This window comes from Varroa jacobsoni, unplaced genomic scaffold, assembly GCF_002532875.2.
Source record: "Varroa jacobsoni isolate VJ856 unplaced genomic scaffold, vjacob_1.0 scaffold_840, whole genome shotgun sequence".
Lineage (NCBI taxonomy): Eukaryota > Metazoa > Arthropoda > Arachnida > Mesostigmata > Varroidae > Varroa > Varroa jacobsoni.
The window spans coordinates 77,283-91,151 of record NW_019213742.1 but is presented as its reverse complement, the minus strand read 5'-3'; the positions used below and the strand labels follow the sequence as shown (position 1 = coordinate 91,151).

Below are 13,869 nucleotides of genomic sequence, written 5' to 3'. Positions count from 1 at the left end.
AACTTCGTTGTGCTAATCCGTTTTTTAGACAGCTCTAATTCGAAGTAGTGTTTTAGTGTAAAGGCATGAGTCGCTACTTCAGCTTCAACGACCAAAATAATAGTCAAAAACTAGCGGTGCAAAGGTGATCATAGCATACGTTTACTACATTTTTTTTATATACTATAAGTTTAACGAGGAAACATTGAAATCAATTCACTTTGCATTTAGTACATGTAGAATATTTGTGGTTCCCAATCGAATTTAACATTAGTTTATTTAAACTCATGTTTTCGTCCTATTCACGCATGGGTCTGTCCCAAAGAAATAGTTCTCCGCCTTAGCGCAGCAATTGAATTTAATCTTAACCGTTTTACGAGATAATCGAATTTTCCTAATTTGTTCATAAAAAGCGTACATTTATTAACCGGCACAAATTTTCTGCACGACGAAGTCAATGTGCAGTTAAACATATGCCGCTGCCACAGGTCAACTACTCTTTTTAGGGAAAAAGACATTTTAACATATCCTCTCTATACCTTTAAAGAACACAAAGAATGCGCACGCTGTTCTCAATACTAAATGAAGACATCTGCACAAAGACTTTCATGTTTCGAGTTTTACGGCCAGCATTGCCGTCAGGCATTCCATAAGACGGCCGGCTCCCAGCACGAAACGATGTGTGTCTGTGGCCGTATTCGAACCTGGACCGCACAAAGATCACGAACTTACAACTGGGCAAAACGGTACATCGCTTTTGCAGCTTGAAAAAAGATATTGTCCAATCTATTCATATGGAGCGACTATAAACCTCCTTTTTTGCCTGAAATTGACGGTGTAAGTTAGTGTCAGTTTCCGACGACATCTAAAAAATCTGCGTAAAAGTTCCATTCGACAAAGCAGAAGATCTTTAATAGGGTTTAAACTTAAAAGGCTTACAAATCTGTCAAAATCGCCTAAAAGTTATCTCCAGTATCTTAGAGTTGTTTATAGAAAATATAGAAATTCTTTTCGAGAACCTACTAGAATGCTCATACAACATCTTGATTTGACTGAAACCGTTTACACCTTTTGGACTCTTGGTTGTTTTGAATTTTTTTTGTGTCAAAATGTAATCCCGTTTAATTTTTTTGAAGCGTATTTGAGTGATACATAAACGAATATATGCTTATCGCTATTACTTTGTGCGGTTGCTGTTAAAAAGTTATCTTCAATTAGATAATTTCGAAAATGGCTAATGAGTGGTTTACGTCTCGAAATTATGCTATAATAGTGGTTAAGAAACGTTATAATGAATAAACTTTCTAAAATAAATAAATGAAATAAAGTCAAATGTGACCCTTATAGCATACGCAGAAATATTCGTTGAATTATATGTCTTTGTTTAGATACAGCCCTGAAACAAACCATAAAATAATTATAAATTTGCTCGGACGGCCCGCTATATGAATATATATTTTCTGATTTTAGCGTTCGGGCAAGATATTCGGACAAACCGTTAAAGGCATTAAGAATTTTTTTGAAATATCTTCAAGTCGAGTGGAAATTGATTACATTCCAATATATATAGCTGTATGGGCAGTACCTATTCATATATTTAAGCTTATATATTTGACCTATTACAATATATATGTACAAGATAGTGCATGCAAATTGGGTAACTTTGCCGGACCATTTGTCGCAACGCGCATGCGTTTATTCACTCCGTTTGGTAGTGCTACATTTAATTTCTACACAATTAAATGTAGCACAAAAAAAGCAAACTCCTTATAAGGAACGATAAAGCTGCATTTTTAGAATTCGAACGAAGACCAGTTGCTACCCAGTGTTTCTGCGTTGGACAAACCCTACCAAGATTAAGAACCTCTTATTTTGGCCGAACTCGACGGCTAACTTCCCAGTTTTCGTATGCTTTTTGATAAGTTTCAGAAAGACTTTCAAGAGGCAAACTGAAAAATTCTCAGCCAGGTTTAGATTTAAACCAATTGTAAATTTATCAAAATGATTCAAAGAGCCATTTTTGACACATCTAGCTTTTTGCCGCAAAAACTGACAGCCGTTTTGCAGGGATGAGTATCAATTACTAATGGAGTTGTCTAGATAAACTTGTACGCTAAGTCGTCTTATAACTTTTTACACATTTCTGCATCGTTCTGGTCTTCTAGCTTGTTTGAGCCCTTGCATTTTTGGGACTCCGACCCACAATCAGCCTGGAATAGAAATCCGTTGGATTTTTTCTATGGAGTCTATTTGAGCGATACTTAAACGAATATATATCTACCAGTATCGCTTTACACACAGTTGTTGTTAAAAGGTTATTTGTAGATTCATAGAGGAATATATCGAAAATGACTAGTTGTTCAAAGTCCCAAGCAGAGAACGGTAGTCGCAGTCGATGGTAGTTACATTTAATAGACGTGACCGGCAGGAATAACATTTTTAGGAGATGCAAAGGATACCTGTTTTTTTTTGTCGTCTAGATGCAGTCTTAGAAACAAAGCATAAGGAAGATGTCATTTTGATATATTTATATAAACTTAAATTTATATATATATATATATGGTGGTTTGATTAAGGTAATCAAGTCGTAGCTGTTAGTTGATATATTGTCAGTCTCCGACCAACACCCGCTATACATGAAAGCTTTTAGCTTTTCCTTCCTAAATGTTAATGCGTCGTCAAAACTTTAAATGTGCGTTCTGTCAATGCGATCATAGCTCGTAGTTCTCTTGTATTGTATTAAAAAAAAGTAACTCTGAACAACGCTGGCAGATTTGCCCGCGTTAAAGGCTTAACACAAATTCTGGTTGGTATATGGTAAAAACAATAGAGAATCCACTGTAAGATAAAACCATATAAGAAGCAATTTATTCTCTATTACATTGTACGTGTAGTTGTAACTATCGAAATAACTGAGGATTATTCTTGGCGGCGCTTGCGAATTTGGCCACCAGATCTACTCGTACTCTCGCGAATTTCAAGAACATTGCCTTCAAGCGTAATGGATTGACGCATTGCCGCATTCGCGCTATTTGGTTGGGCAAATTGGATGAAGCCGAAACCTCGGTGGAGACCTGTGCTTTTGTCGAACTGGATATGCGCATGAGACACAACTCCAAACTGAAATCACAACACCCGTTTATAACCTATTGTTAGTATTCATTTTCATTTATGATTATCTTTATTGCTGTTCATACAATTTATAAAATTGCATTCTTAATCACAATAATGAAAAATGTATTCTAGAGGTAATTTCATAACCTGACAAATCAGTTAAATGTAAAGCTAAGGCAGTCAAGTTTGGTACGCTTACGTGCTCAGTGCTCAAGTGATCATTGGTCTACCACAGACGGCCATATTGTAATGTAACAAACGAAAAATAAATTTTGCGTTTATTAATTCTATGACCTACTAGTAAAAAAGAAAGCTATTTTATATATAGGCATTTTCCTTATACGTATCAATTTTCCTGCATTACGTGATGTTGCAGTTCTTATTTGAATTCACAATGAATTCCGGTTACTGAGCCTTCCTCATATTACTAAAGTTTACGTGAACTCAAATGATAATTTTAGGAATATTATGTATTTCATCACGGAAAAGTATGTCTTAGTGTCTAAGTAATTAAAAGATCTTTCATAGGCTTCTTTCATATACTTCTATATATATATAGTATATATATATATATATATACTTATTTTAACTTTGGGCTTAATAAATCTATTAAAACGCAATGATTTATAAACAAACATACGCTAAAGCGGTTAACCAATAAAATGGATTTTCATTAGTAGTTTCTGTTCGTGAGAAATGCTACATTAGGCACGAACACACTAGAAAACAGAAGAGACTGTCCGTTTGATTCGATCGACCTTTTTTGACCATTATTGATGTCTAGTCACATGGAACGGTAAAACAAACACCATATCCAGAACGAAGATATGTTCGTGCATAGATAGAGCTGTATGTTTAGAGAACCGGCGATATTTGCACGCGTCGTAGTTTACTTACATTAGAGAAGCAGTTGCGTAACTCATTTTTACCGACCGTCCAGGGGATGTTTCCAACGAAAAGCCTCGCTGTTCCTGACATTTTGTTGATAAAATGACGACGAACTGACACGAAGATATGGCGAACACAAAGATGTCGCACAAATGTTGCGCGGAAATCGATCGCTACAGCGCGTGCTTCTGCTCTTCATTCGATCATACTCTAATAAAAATCATTCCTAATGAGGTTAATGATTTTGTTGTCTGTGTACTCTACACGCCGGCTGGCGTCTGCTATAAAAGCGTCGCGCGTCAGGCATGCCTATCAGAGACGCCTAAATAAACTCTGGGAAAAATTTTCTCATTGGCTTTATGTTGTTAGTAGCATTTTGTTCTTAACGTTGGAATGAAAAATTTTCAACGCACAATCATTGTATGTATGCTTCAGTTTGTAGACGATTACATATTTACTTTGCACTATTACTTAGCGCACACTTCTGTGTCAGTAAAGCAAGAACCCATTGTTGTACCAGCTTTGCAATGTTTACAACGTTTGCAATGTGTCTATCGCATTAGGCGGTACTTAAAAACATGCTCGAATAATAAGTATGTGTGAAAAAGATACCGCTGGTTAGCTAGGTAACATAAAATTTGAGATAAATTATTTTTGGGTACCTTGCCAGTACATAATTAATATAACACATAATAGATGACCGAGTAACTTCACTAAATATAAAGTTACCAATGTCAAGAAGTCAGTAGGTGTTGCGCTTACGTAAATAAATGTTAGTCCAGAGCAATCCAAAAATTATAGGAAACCATTTGACTTTAAAATTTTCAGTCAAACTGGAACCGAGCGATACAGTCATTGGCAGCAAAGATATTTATAATAAAAAGCTTCTGCGATGTATAAGAAACAACCTTCCGATGGCATTAAGTATAGTACACGTAGTACATACAGTGAGCACCTCTAATTGTCAGGAGCAAGCGATATCATAAGTGAGGAAATAAAAAAATTCACATTGAAATTGAAACTACATTATCAACAATTACATTTTAGACTATTGATGGATTATGGCCAGTACTGCACAACTTTGAAGTGTCATTTGCCCTCCTCTTCTTGCTCTTCCAGTATAGTTTATTCTTTCGATTGTGAACCTGGAGAATCAATTGCTAACGCCTAGCCATCTCGGACAGCGCATGCGACCCTTTTGCCTTATTTCGCCTAATAAAAGAGTACATACTACTACCGATAACAAAAATCGGTACTCATTATCTAGGTTCTTAAATTCAGCTATATTCGTCTCCCGTTTTGAATTTCGGTTCACGATATTAGTCCTTATCTTAGCTTCCTCTACTATATTTGCATGCTTACTAGAGAGCTAACTGATACACCTAATCATAAATAGCAACGCATAATTGGAAAGAGCTGTTGCTGTAAATCCAAAAGTTGGCTTAAAGGATAATGTGGATCCTTTTATCGAACTGTACAAAGTGTCAACTCTCGGTTCCTAAGGCTTCTTTAACTGTCATATAGATCATTTCTTAGTCGAATAAATGGAGCTAATTTTGTATGAATTTAAACCCATCCATATTTGCAATCCTTCAAGCTAAAGTACCTCTACGGTAATTCGCGCTTTACACGATTGACTGTTCCGAGAGGCACAAATATCGAAACACGTCCGTTGTCTTGGACATCGCAAACCAAGCGCCCCTGGTTTTTTTCTGGATGATTACAATAAGGTATGATAAAGATGGAGCGATTACAAAGTTTTCCTTTCTATTTTTTAACTATATCATAAAACATCGATACATTGTATATTAACAATAATGAGGGACGACAATTGGGTGTGAAACAAAAGGAGAAAAAATTGGCAATGACACACTAATGACTAACTGGCTACGAACAAATTAACCTAACCAAGCTCGAAAAATCCTTCGTGGTTCTTGGGCTATATTTATAGATTTTGGACCGCATTTTTGCGGCTTTCTTACCATAACGATACCAACTGGAAGCAAAACGCGCATCGCTCTTTCTGCTACGAATTACACTGAACGAATAATTATAGCAATAGTCTGTTTCTGTTTTTCGATGGTACTTGTACCGCTTTATCAATCACCGAAAATCAAGCTGGCAGCTTCATCGTTGGCCAGGTAGACACCAAAACAACTGCTCGCAATGCCGTCAAAAGACTCATTTTTCCCTTCGTTCTGTTCAGCGACATTCATGCAGCATCACCATAATAATAATAAAATGACAATTAAATAATCAATTGTTGTAAACGTTTTTATATTTAATTTGCCGTCTAATCAGGGAGACGGTACTAGGTTTAGTTTATTTGACAACGGAATATAAGGAAATGCTTCGTCCAATGATAGACCAGGCCACTGAAATTCATTTATAGATTGAAATATCTAATATAAATGTCTAGAAGAGTGGTAAAATCATGGAGTGATGACCAATGGCCGTGCAACCCCGCGACAGAGGAACGTCAGCGGCGAGGTGGGTTTCAGCATTGATTTAACTGAACGCAGGTATTTGTTTTTCGATAGCGATAGCAAATAAATAGCTTCACATATTGTTCCGCGTTTATTTATATAATTTACAGTAAACTTTCTAATTTTTGAACAGCCACACGTGTTGCTGGCTTTGAGAAACGACGGCGCAACTGTGTTTCGTCATATCATCGTCCATCACCAATATTCAAAATAGGGCGAACCAGATACAGGTTGGACTCTTACAGTTTCGTTAAGTTTGCATTAATATCTGATCAACGGATCCCCAAAATCCTAGCGCGAACGTTAAGTAGTAAATGGCAGCTTTTCTTGCTACTACATGAAAGTACACATACATACATGCATTATGAACGACTAGATAGCAACGTGCATCAAGTATTAGTTGGCGGAGATTTAATTTTTTGTCGTTTTCGAAGTTCTACGCAGTTATCAGCTATAATTCAGATTGGACAGCAAGTTCCGTTGATAAAAGAGATCGTAGCGAAGCTGGTATTATTGGCGAATTTCGCGGAAATCGTGTATTCGAACCCGAGAGTTCGCGGACAATGTGTTCTTCCGATTCCTTTCTTTCCGAGGAAGCCCGCCATAATCTGAGGCCTAACTTGTAAGTGATAGGTGTCTTGAATGAGAGGACAAAAGCCAGTATATAGCAACAATGCCGATGAAAGAAATCATATGGAGGATGCGTGACTACGATACTAAGCGTTCGCCTCGTAATTTCCGTAGTAAAGCCGGAAGTTATGGGATACTGCAGGCAAACATTTGGCTAAAAAATAAGTGATATAGGCCTATTAATATTGTAATGTTCAAATTTTAGCACTACCCTGACTATAGATTCTATTTCTCTGTTACGTGGCTTAAGGGGCATCGTTAGCTTAGTTTTACTTGCATCAGAGATATCCAAAAACGGTATCTTAAGCTCTGCAATACCACTTCGTATTCCAATATCCAAAGTACATTTTTTTCTCATTATCCGTTATTCCTAACGGCCAGCGCTGCTTCTGACCTTCGTTCGTTAGACCTCAGGCGATTCTGGAGCTGCCCTAATGATAGTTTGGCGCGTAGAAACTGTTCATAGAACCAAGTCCGATCCCTCTACCCAAATCTCAATTGTCAACTAGCTGAAAATAAAAAACCCGAAGGATGTTATTTTATCGCATTACAACATTGTCGCAAATATCCACAGCGTTATGTTCAAAGAAGTGAGGTCGTTTTAATGTGTTTAAATAATGTGACGTATGTGTTTGAACAACACCGCTTTATGCAGTGGATGATAGCGACTGAACTAAGAGCAAAAGATGGTGTGATCAAAAACATCAATTGGGACTTCTATTGTCGGTTTCCGCACTAAGAATACACACATCGGGTGGGTTAAATAGATTGGCATTTACCTAATTCTCGCTAACGTCTCATTGGCTTAGTCAATACAGTTACTGCTGTACATCCTAGAATACTAATTCTGTATAGATATAAGCAAACAGTACCGTAAATATAATTATAACACAGATCCCACAAATTATAGAAGGGTCCCATTCATTTTGGCAGTCGTATTTTCTTCGAATATGACCCCTGCTATAAGGCCTTTCCTTTTAACTTAGGCAACTCATTTTCGAGGTTAGGCAAGTTGACCCATGAGTGTTTTCCGCATCACGACGCCTAAAAAAGCGTTAATAATGATATGTATTAATCAATGGTTATAATACTAGTGGCAAATTGTTTCGTCAACTTTCTACAGAAAGAACTACGCGTTAGTAAATTCACTAGTGTACTTTTTCAACATTGTGTTTTTCTGGTCAGATATCATGGCGTATGCTAAAAATTATGGAAAATCCATAAAATTATCCTGTTCCGTTTTGGCAGTTGTGAAATGAATTGTGAAAAATGAATGCCATTTATGCAGTCACAAAAAACCATTTAGACTTTTTATTGTCACCAGTTCAGGCTCTTGCAAACCTGCTCCACATTACGACTAAACTCCTCGGGAAAAGTTTCTGTCTGTTTCGATTCCGCCGAGTTAATTTTGTAGAAGCCACGAGGTGGGAATAAGAAAATCGAAGGAATCTGCTCTTCAAATTGACGAATCGTTCGCTTTACAGATATGCCGACCGCATTGAGGAAGTGCACCGTCATTTTTACCATAAGCAATCATTAACGACGATAACAGTCTCGTGATCTTTTATCGAACATTCATTTTACTTTATCGTACACTTCCATAATACATTGTTTTACCTTCGATGCCAACTTTTACTTGATTATGTTCAGGTCTGCCCTTTAATGAAAACTATCAATAGCTCGCCATCATCTTCCTATATCAAGTCCAATTTTAATTGCAGTTATGTAGAGCGCATTATATGTATGTAATGTATGCCAATAAAGCATTGCTGAATACTTTCACACTGGCACAGATCAGAGCTGAACGCTTCAACCTTTTACGCCTGGCACATATCTATTTAGAAAGAAAGGGAGAGAGAGAGAGAGAGAGAGGTTACAGGCGTTTAATATTGATTCAAGTGAAGTTAAAGGCATGTTCAGCCTGTCTACATTACGTGTACTTTTTGCCTGCAAAATGTTTGCTCTACTGGGTTTGTGACTGTGGGCCTATAAATTGAGTTGCATTTTCGCGCTTAGACCCATAATTTAGTATTCAAAATTTATCCAACTGTTCGAAGAACTCTTAAAGAAACCTTCAGTACTTACGTTTCAGTACCTAGTGAAGAATGTTTGTTATATTGTGTAATAAATAAGCGTAGAGACGGTGATTGATTGAACATCAAAAATTTAGAATGTCTTAGTCACTGGCTTTTCTGACCCTTGCATAAGTAAATTGCTAGCTTGCACGAGAAGCACCATAAGCAAGTGCTTTGTTAATTAATAGCATTGCAGAAAATTATACGACGGCATAGATTCATATATATATATATATATATATATGATCCGATGAAAAACGAGAGAGAAGAGACTTTTTTATAGAACAAAAACAGAGGAACAGACCTGAAAGGATTTGACTCCATAATCTTTCATCCTCTAACAATTTACAAAAGCTGGCTTTTGGCAAGCAAACGGGCAGTTTACGCCTGCCTGATCGACAGAGTGACCCGTTCGCCCTATTTGGAATTCGCGTGGCAACTGAAAATATGGATTCATCAAGTTGTAGCATATTGACACGATTGTTGGCCTTATTAGAAGGCAAAGTCTTCAAGAAGGTCCTAAGTTCGAATCATTCTGCTGATATTAATAAGTGAGTAAGCTCAAAAAAGGATTTGCCCTCACAAAAATGAGGCACTATATACTATTCAACGAGGTAGTGGGTGACGAGCTTAAAGGTAGACTGGTTGCATAGCTGCTCAAGTAATAAAGCTTTCCAGCGTATGCAACGGTCTTGTTGAAGAGAACCGAAATAAATGCATTATTCAGGAAGATAATAGGCGCCGGAAAAGTGTCAAACACTTTAAAATTCTACAGTTTTCTAATACGAATAACCTATTCGAAGGAGTTAATCTTTCAAAGGATATAATAAATGAAAAGTGTGTGCGATAATAAACTTTTCTATATTCATACATACAACAAGCTTCTGCCTCGTCACAAAAAAAAACTTCATTAAATATGTATATGTATGATTACCTAAAATATTTTCTAGCTTAATGTAGAGATATCGCCGGCAGTTAGAGAAGGATAAGTTACGTCATTTTTTGATTTGAGAGACGAATGAATCAGTCGTTGGATGCCGTTTCGTGATCCTTTTGTCCTTCTCTAGCCTGGAGACCACGTGCTTGCCTCATCAACCTTAGGTTGACTGGGTAGCCCTTTCTCTGCACATGTCACTCCTTCAATTTATTTCCGTTGTACCTGTACCTTAGTGTCCTATATGTACATTTGTGCATGTGTATGTGCCCCCCTTTATGTTCAGTGTTTGCATGGTGAGTGTCGGCTCCGTTCTAACTGATTCAGTCAGGATATCGGCTTCGGCCGGCCATGCGTGGTCGCTTGCTGCACGCGCGGCTGGCCGCTCTTCCGCCCCAGTTTCTTTCTACTACAGTCCAAGCTCTGTAAATACAAGAGTGGGTCCGTGGTCATCTGCCCATTGAAAGGTAGAACGTAGACGTGGCACGTTGGGCGTTATAGGGAGGCAATCGAACACGGTCGGAGTAGAGGCTCCAACAACAGTCGTGACGTCAAGAAAATCAGCAGCAGCAGCAGCAGTGCGTGGACTGAGTTTTCGGCAACCATTTTGGCGATCAACACCATCAGACGACTTCTACATTTATTGGTACCGACTAAAGGACAGTCTCATCTATAGCGGGCGGTCGAGACGGCCGGATTATCAGCCATTGTATCAATCGTTGTTGACGACAACAATAGCGGCGGTGGTAACAACATAGTGTACATACTGAAACAGCAATTCCGCAGGAAAACCGCATTGCCAGGCATTCGCTTGGCCTGTGTGCCTCGTTGCTGTATCGAGCCCGTAGTGCCGCCCGGAGTGTATAGCACCAATGCGAATGGCGGCTCGCGGAACTTAATGGGTTAGCAGCGCCCTTTGACCCTCTGCAGGATGTAGGCAGAGGCAAAATCGAAGCTAGTTTTGGCGACGACCACAATGAAGGCAGCAATGACAACGCGTTCGTAAGCACAAGTGTTCAAATGTCACATTGCTATTTTTTTGCTATAATTACAAGGATAATGACGACTGCTAGTACGACTATGATACAATTAAGGACCAGCAAACGAAAAAATGCTCAGGCCCAATATATGGTTATGTCCACCTGTTATGACCACGTATTCGACTCAACACAATCGTCACCATATCAGTGCGACTAGCGTGGCCGCTTTTCAGTGTGACGAATAGTGAAAATTCGGCAACGGCAGTAGTAAGACAATAGCATCATGCGCGAAGAGACCGGTAAGAGCTTGATGTGCAAGACAACACAATGTTGTTTATTAGGAGAAAATGAATTTGAAGATTAGCCGCTCGTTAAGCTTTGGGTTGTCTATTCTTATAGAAAAGCTTGAGGTCTACCTATACTTCAGCGGTCACGTCGGTCGTTAATGTTCACTTTTGGTTACCGTCTTCCTCTCTTTCTTCCCTGTTGCCCCCGGCCTCCTTCCCGCTCGCTCTTTGCCCTTCTACCACACACGCACTCCTACAACATTCTACACGCACGCGGTTCTGCTCAAAGGCTGCAGGACGACAAAACCTGGGGACCATCAAGGTTAGGCTAGGTCTGTTTGAGGTGGATATATACGTGTATCTGTCGACACACCGCTGTATTGAAAGTACGCACTCTAGATCTCAGCACAGAACGTGCTCGCAGTATATGTATATTCGGTATAGAATGCATACTTATTATGAGTTCTTAGTATCTAATATACAGAAGTAATTATCCGTTGAGCTGATTATAATGCGGATGAAGCAGAACACACGAAAAGGCTAATAAAAGACGTTACTTTTATACATGACTAAAGTAATTATTATTTGATTTACTTCAGGTCATGACTACGATTCTCATTGTTATCATGGAAAACCCTAATAAAACAATTAAATATACGATACCCAATATATTTACTCACCAATTTGTTAACCAATGGTTGTATTCGGCTTGAGACTGCGGCATTCTCTGCAATACGTTCGAAATGTTTCTAGTAGATCGGCCTAGTAATATTTGGATTACTCGTTCTCCTACTAGCATTTAAGGCAAGTTGACCACCACATGAAACATGTCGGATCAGGCCGAGATCAGTATTAGATACACTTGACGGAATTCAACTCAACAAATATTACTTAGATAAGATGTCCCCCTAATTCATATAGAATTCAGTTCAATAACAGAGGTCGCGGAAAGTACGAGTACAAAAAGATCATATAATGTTATAAACGCCCATTTGTGAAAAACAAACCTACGTTCTAAGGTGAGCAACCTTTCCCAGACTCAGACAGTCACGTACAGAAATACGCTTGTCAGTCTAACGACTAGCTAAGGGCCTTTTTATTAGTCGCCAGAAAGAACTCCGTTAGCTAATCTACTCTGATGTTAGATCTTCATCTTGAATCGTTCAAGCTGCGAAGAAATGATCGTTTTCTCCATTTCATGGTTTATCTTCATAGGAGGGTGTTATTCAAGAGTATGCATTACCGGCCAGATATGTTTTGCGCGATTGCCTCCCTGTGGGGTGCAAAGCGATATTCTAACAACTTTAATAGTTTTGCTGAGTCGAAGAGGCATGCAATACAGCCTAGTTTAGTTTACCTTCGGAAATGTTCAGGAATAATTCACGCAGGTTCATTGTTAACATAGACGTAAGGCGAACCTATAGAACCACGAAATTATTATCGTATGTACAATTCAATATCGGCGGGCACGTGCAGGATCTCTACTTTCGTAGAATATTCTATACTTCTAATACAATATCTGGCGCTACTCAGTGACAAAACTCGTTTGAAATGAGATTAGTCCCAGATACTCAGTGTTTCACCCGTTCCATTTCCCTCCAGTCGTTTAGCCTCAAACGTGTGCCCAGCTTTATTACGTATTTATTAAACCATATTTATTATGCGACACGTAACGTAACATATCGTTTAGTATAACATAGCAGTTAATATTTAATAGTGGAGAGGATTTGATTTAGTCAGTCTGACTCCGCAAACCTTACCACCACCTGGTGTTGATCGACCTTTAGTCGTAGTTTGTTTGAACATTGTTACGCATACATTTTACAGAAACGGGCAAACAATTTTTTTCATCTAGAGTTTATCGCAGATCTTTTATCCTTCTATTTTGCACAGACAATTCCACAAAAAACACTCGAAATAATCAACCTCTTCTAAACCATCAACCAAAGCTGTCTTATATTTTTAGTCTTCTATTCTTTCTTACACGAAACGCCGTGCTTCTGATGCTGCGCTCTAATATTAAGCGAAAAGAAAATATTCTCTCAGCTGTTCCGAGCTAGCGAAGACGTGTTCTGAAGTCTAATTGCGTTGTAGTTCCGAGAGCCATTTGCAGTGCCTGCACTTAATTTTTCCTTCTCGGCTTTGAGCGCACCCTTTTCCTTCAGACCCCTTTCAGCGAATCTGGCGGATATTGTCTGTCGATTTAGCTGTCAAAGACGTTGGCAGCTGTCGTCATTACCGACAGGCTCTTGCTGACTTGGAAAGGCACTCTTGTAGCCGAAGGTGTTTCGCCCTTGACTAACGAAGGGGAAAAAGACGGCGTTGAGAGTCGTGGATAACTATAACGGCAAATCGACTTGCATCGCATTGTCTAAAACTCGTGTCCGTTCTACGTGCTGGGCAGTGATCTGGCTTGTTTTCGTGGCGCGTTATAGTAATATGCCCTTAACGTGAGCTAGTCGAGAAATGTAGTAGAAAATATACTTTCATCCATTG

General features: G+C 38.6%; 1 protein-coding gene across 1 annotated transcript; it reads right to left on the bottom strand.

The window, feature by feature from the left end:
• Positions 1 to 2,818: 2,818 nt before the first annotated feature.
• On the bottom strand, positions 2,819 to 4,214 carry LOC147752973 (SRA stem-loop-interacting RNA-binding protein, mitochondrial-like). Its single transcript, XM_086970006.1, has 2 exons — positions 3,991 to 4,214; positions 2,819 to 3,099 (listed from the first exon to the last, which is right to left on the bottom strand). Exons 1-2 carry the CDS (start codon positions 4,069 to 4,071, stop codon positions 2,899 to 2,901), a joined length of 282 nt encoding a protein of 93 aa, XP_086826132.1. The 5' UTR covers positions 4,072 to 4,214; the 3' UTR covers positions 2,819 to 2,898.
• Between the last annotated feature and the right edge of the window lie 9,655 nt (positions 4,215 to 13,869).

What these genes read in the sequence shown, in the direction of transcription:
- LOC147752973 (XM_086970006.1), bottom strand. Translation starts at nt 4,071, where the DNA reads ATGTCAGGAACAGCGAGGCTTTTCGTTGGAAACATCCCCTGGACGGTC. An exon ending in TACGCAACTGCTTCTCTAAT is followed by an intron (nt 3,100 to 3,990) that starts GTAAGTAAACTA and finishes TTGTGATTTCAG; the next exon opens with TTTGGAGTTGTGTCTCATGC.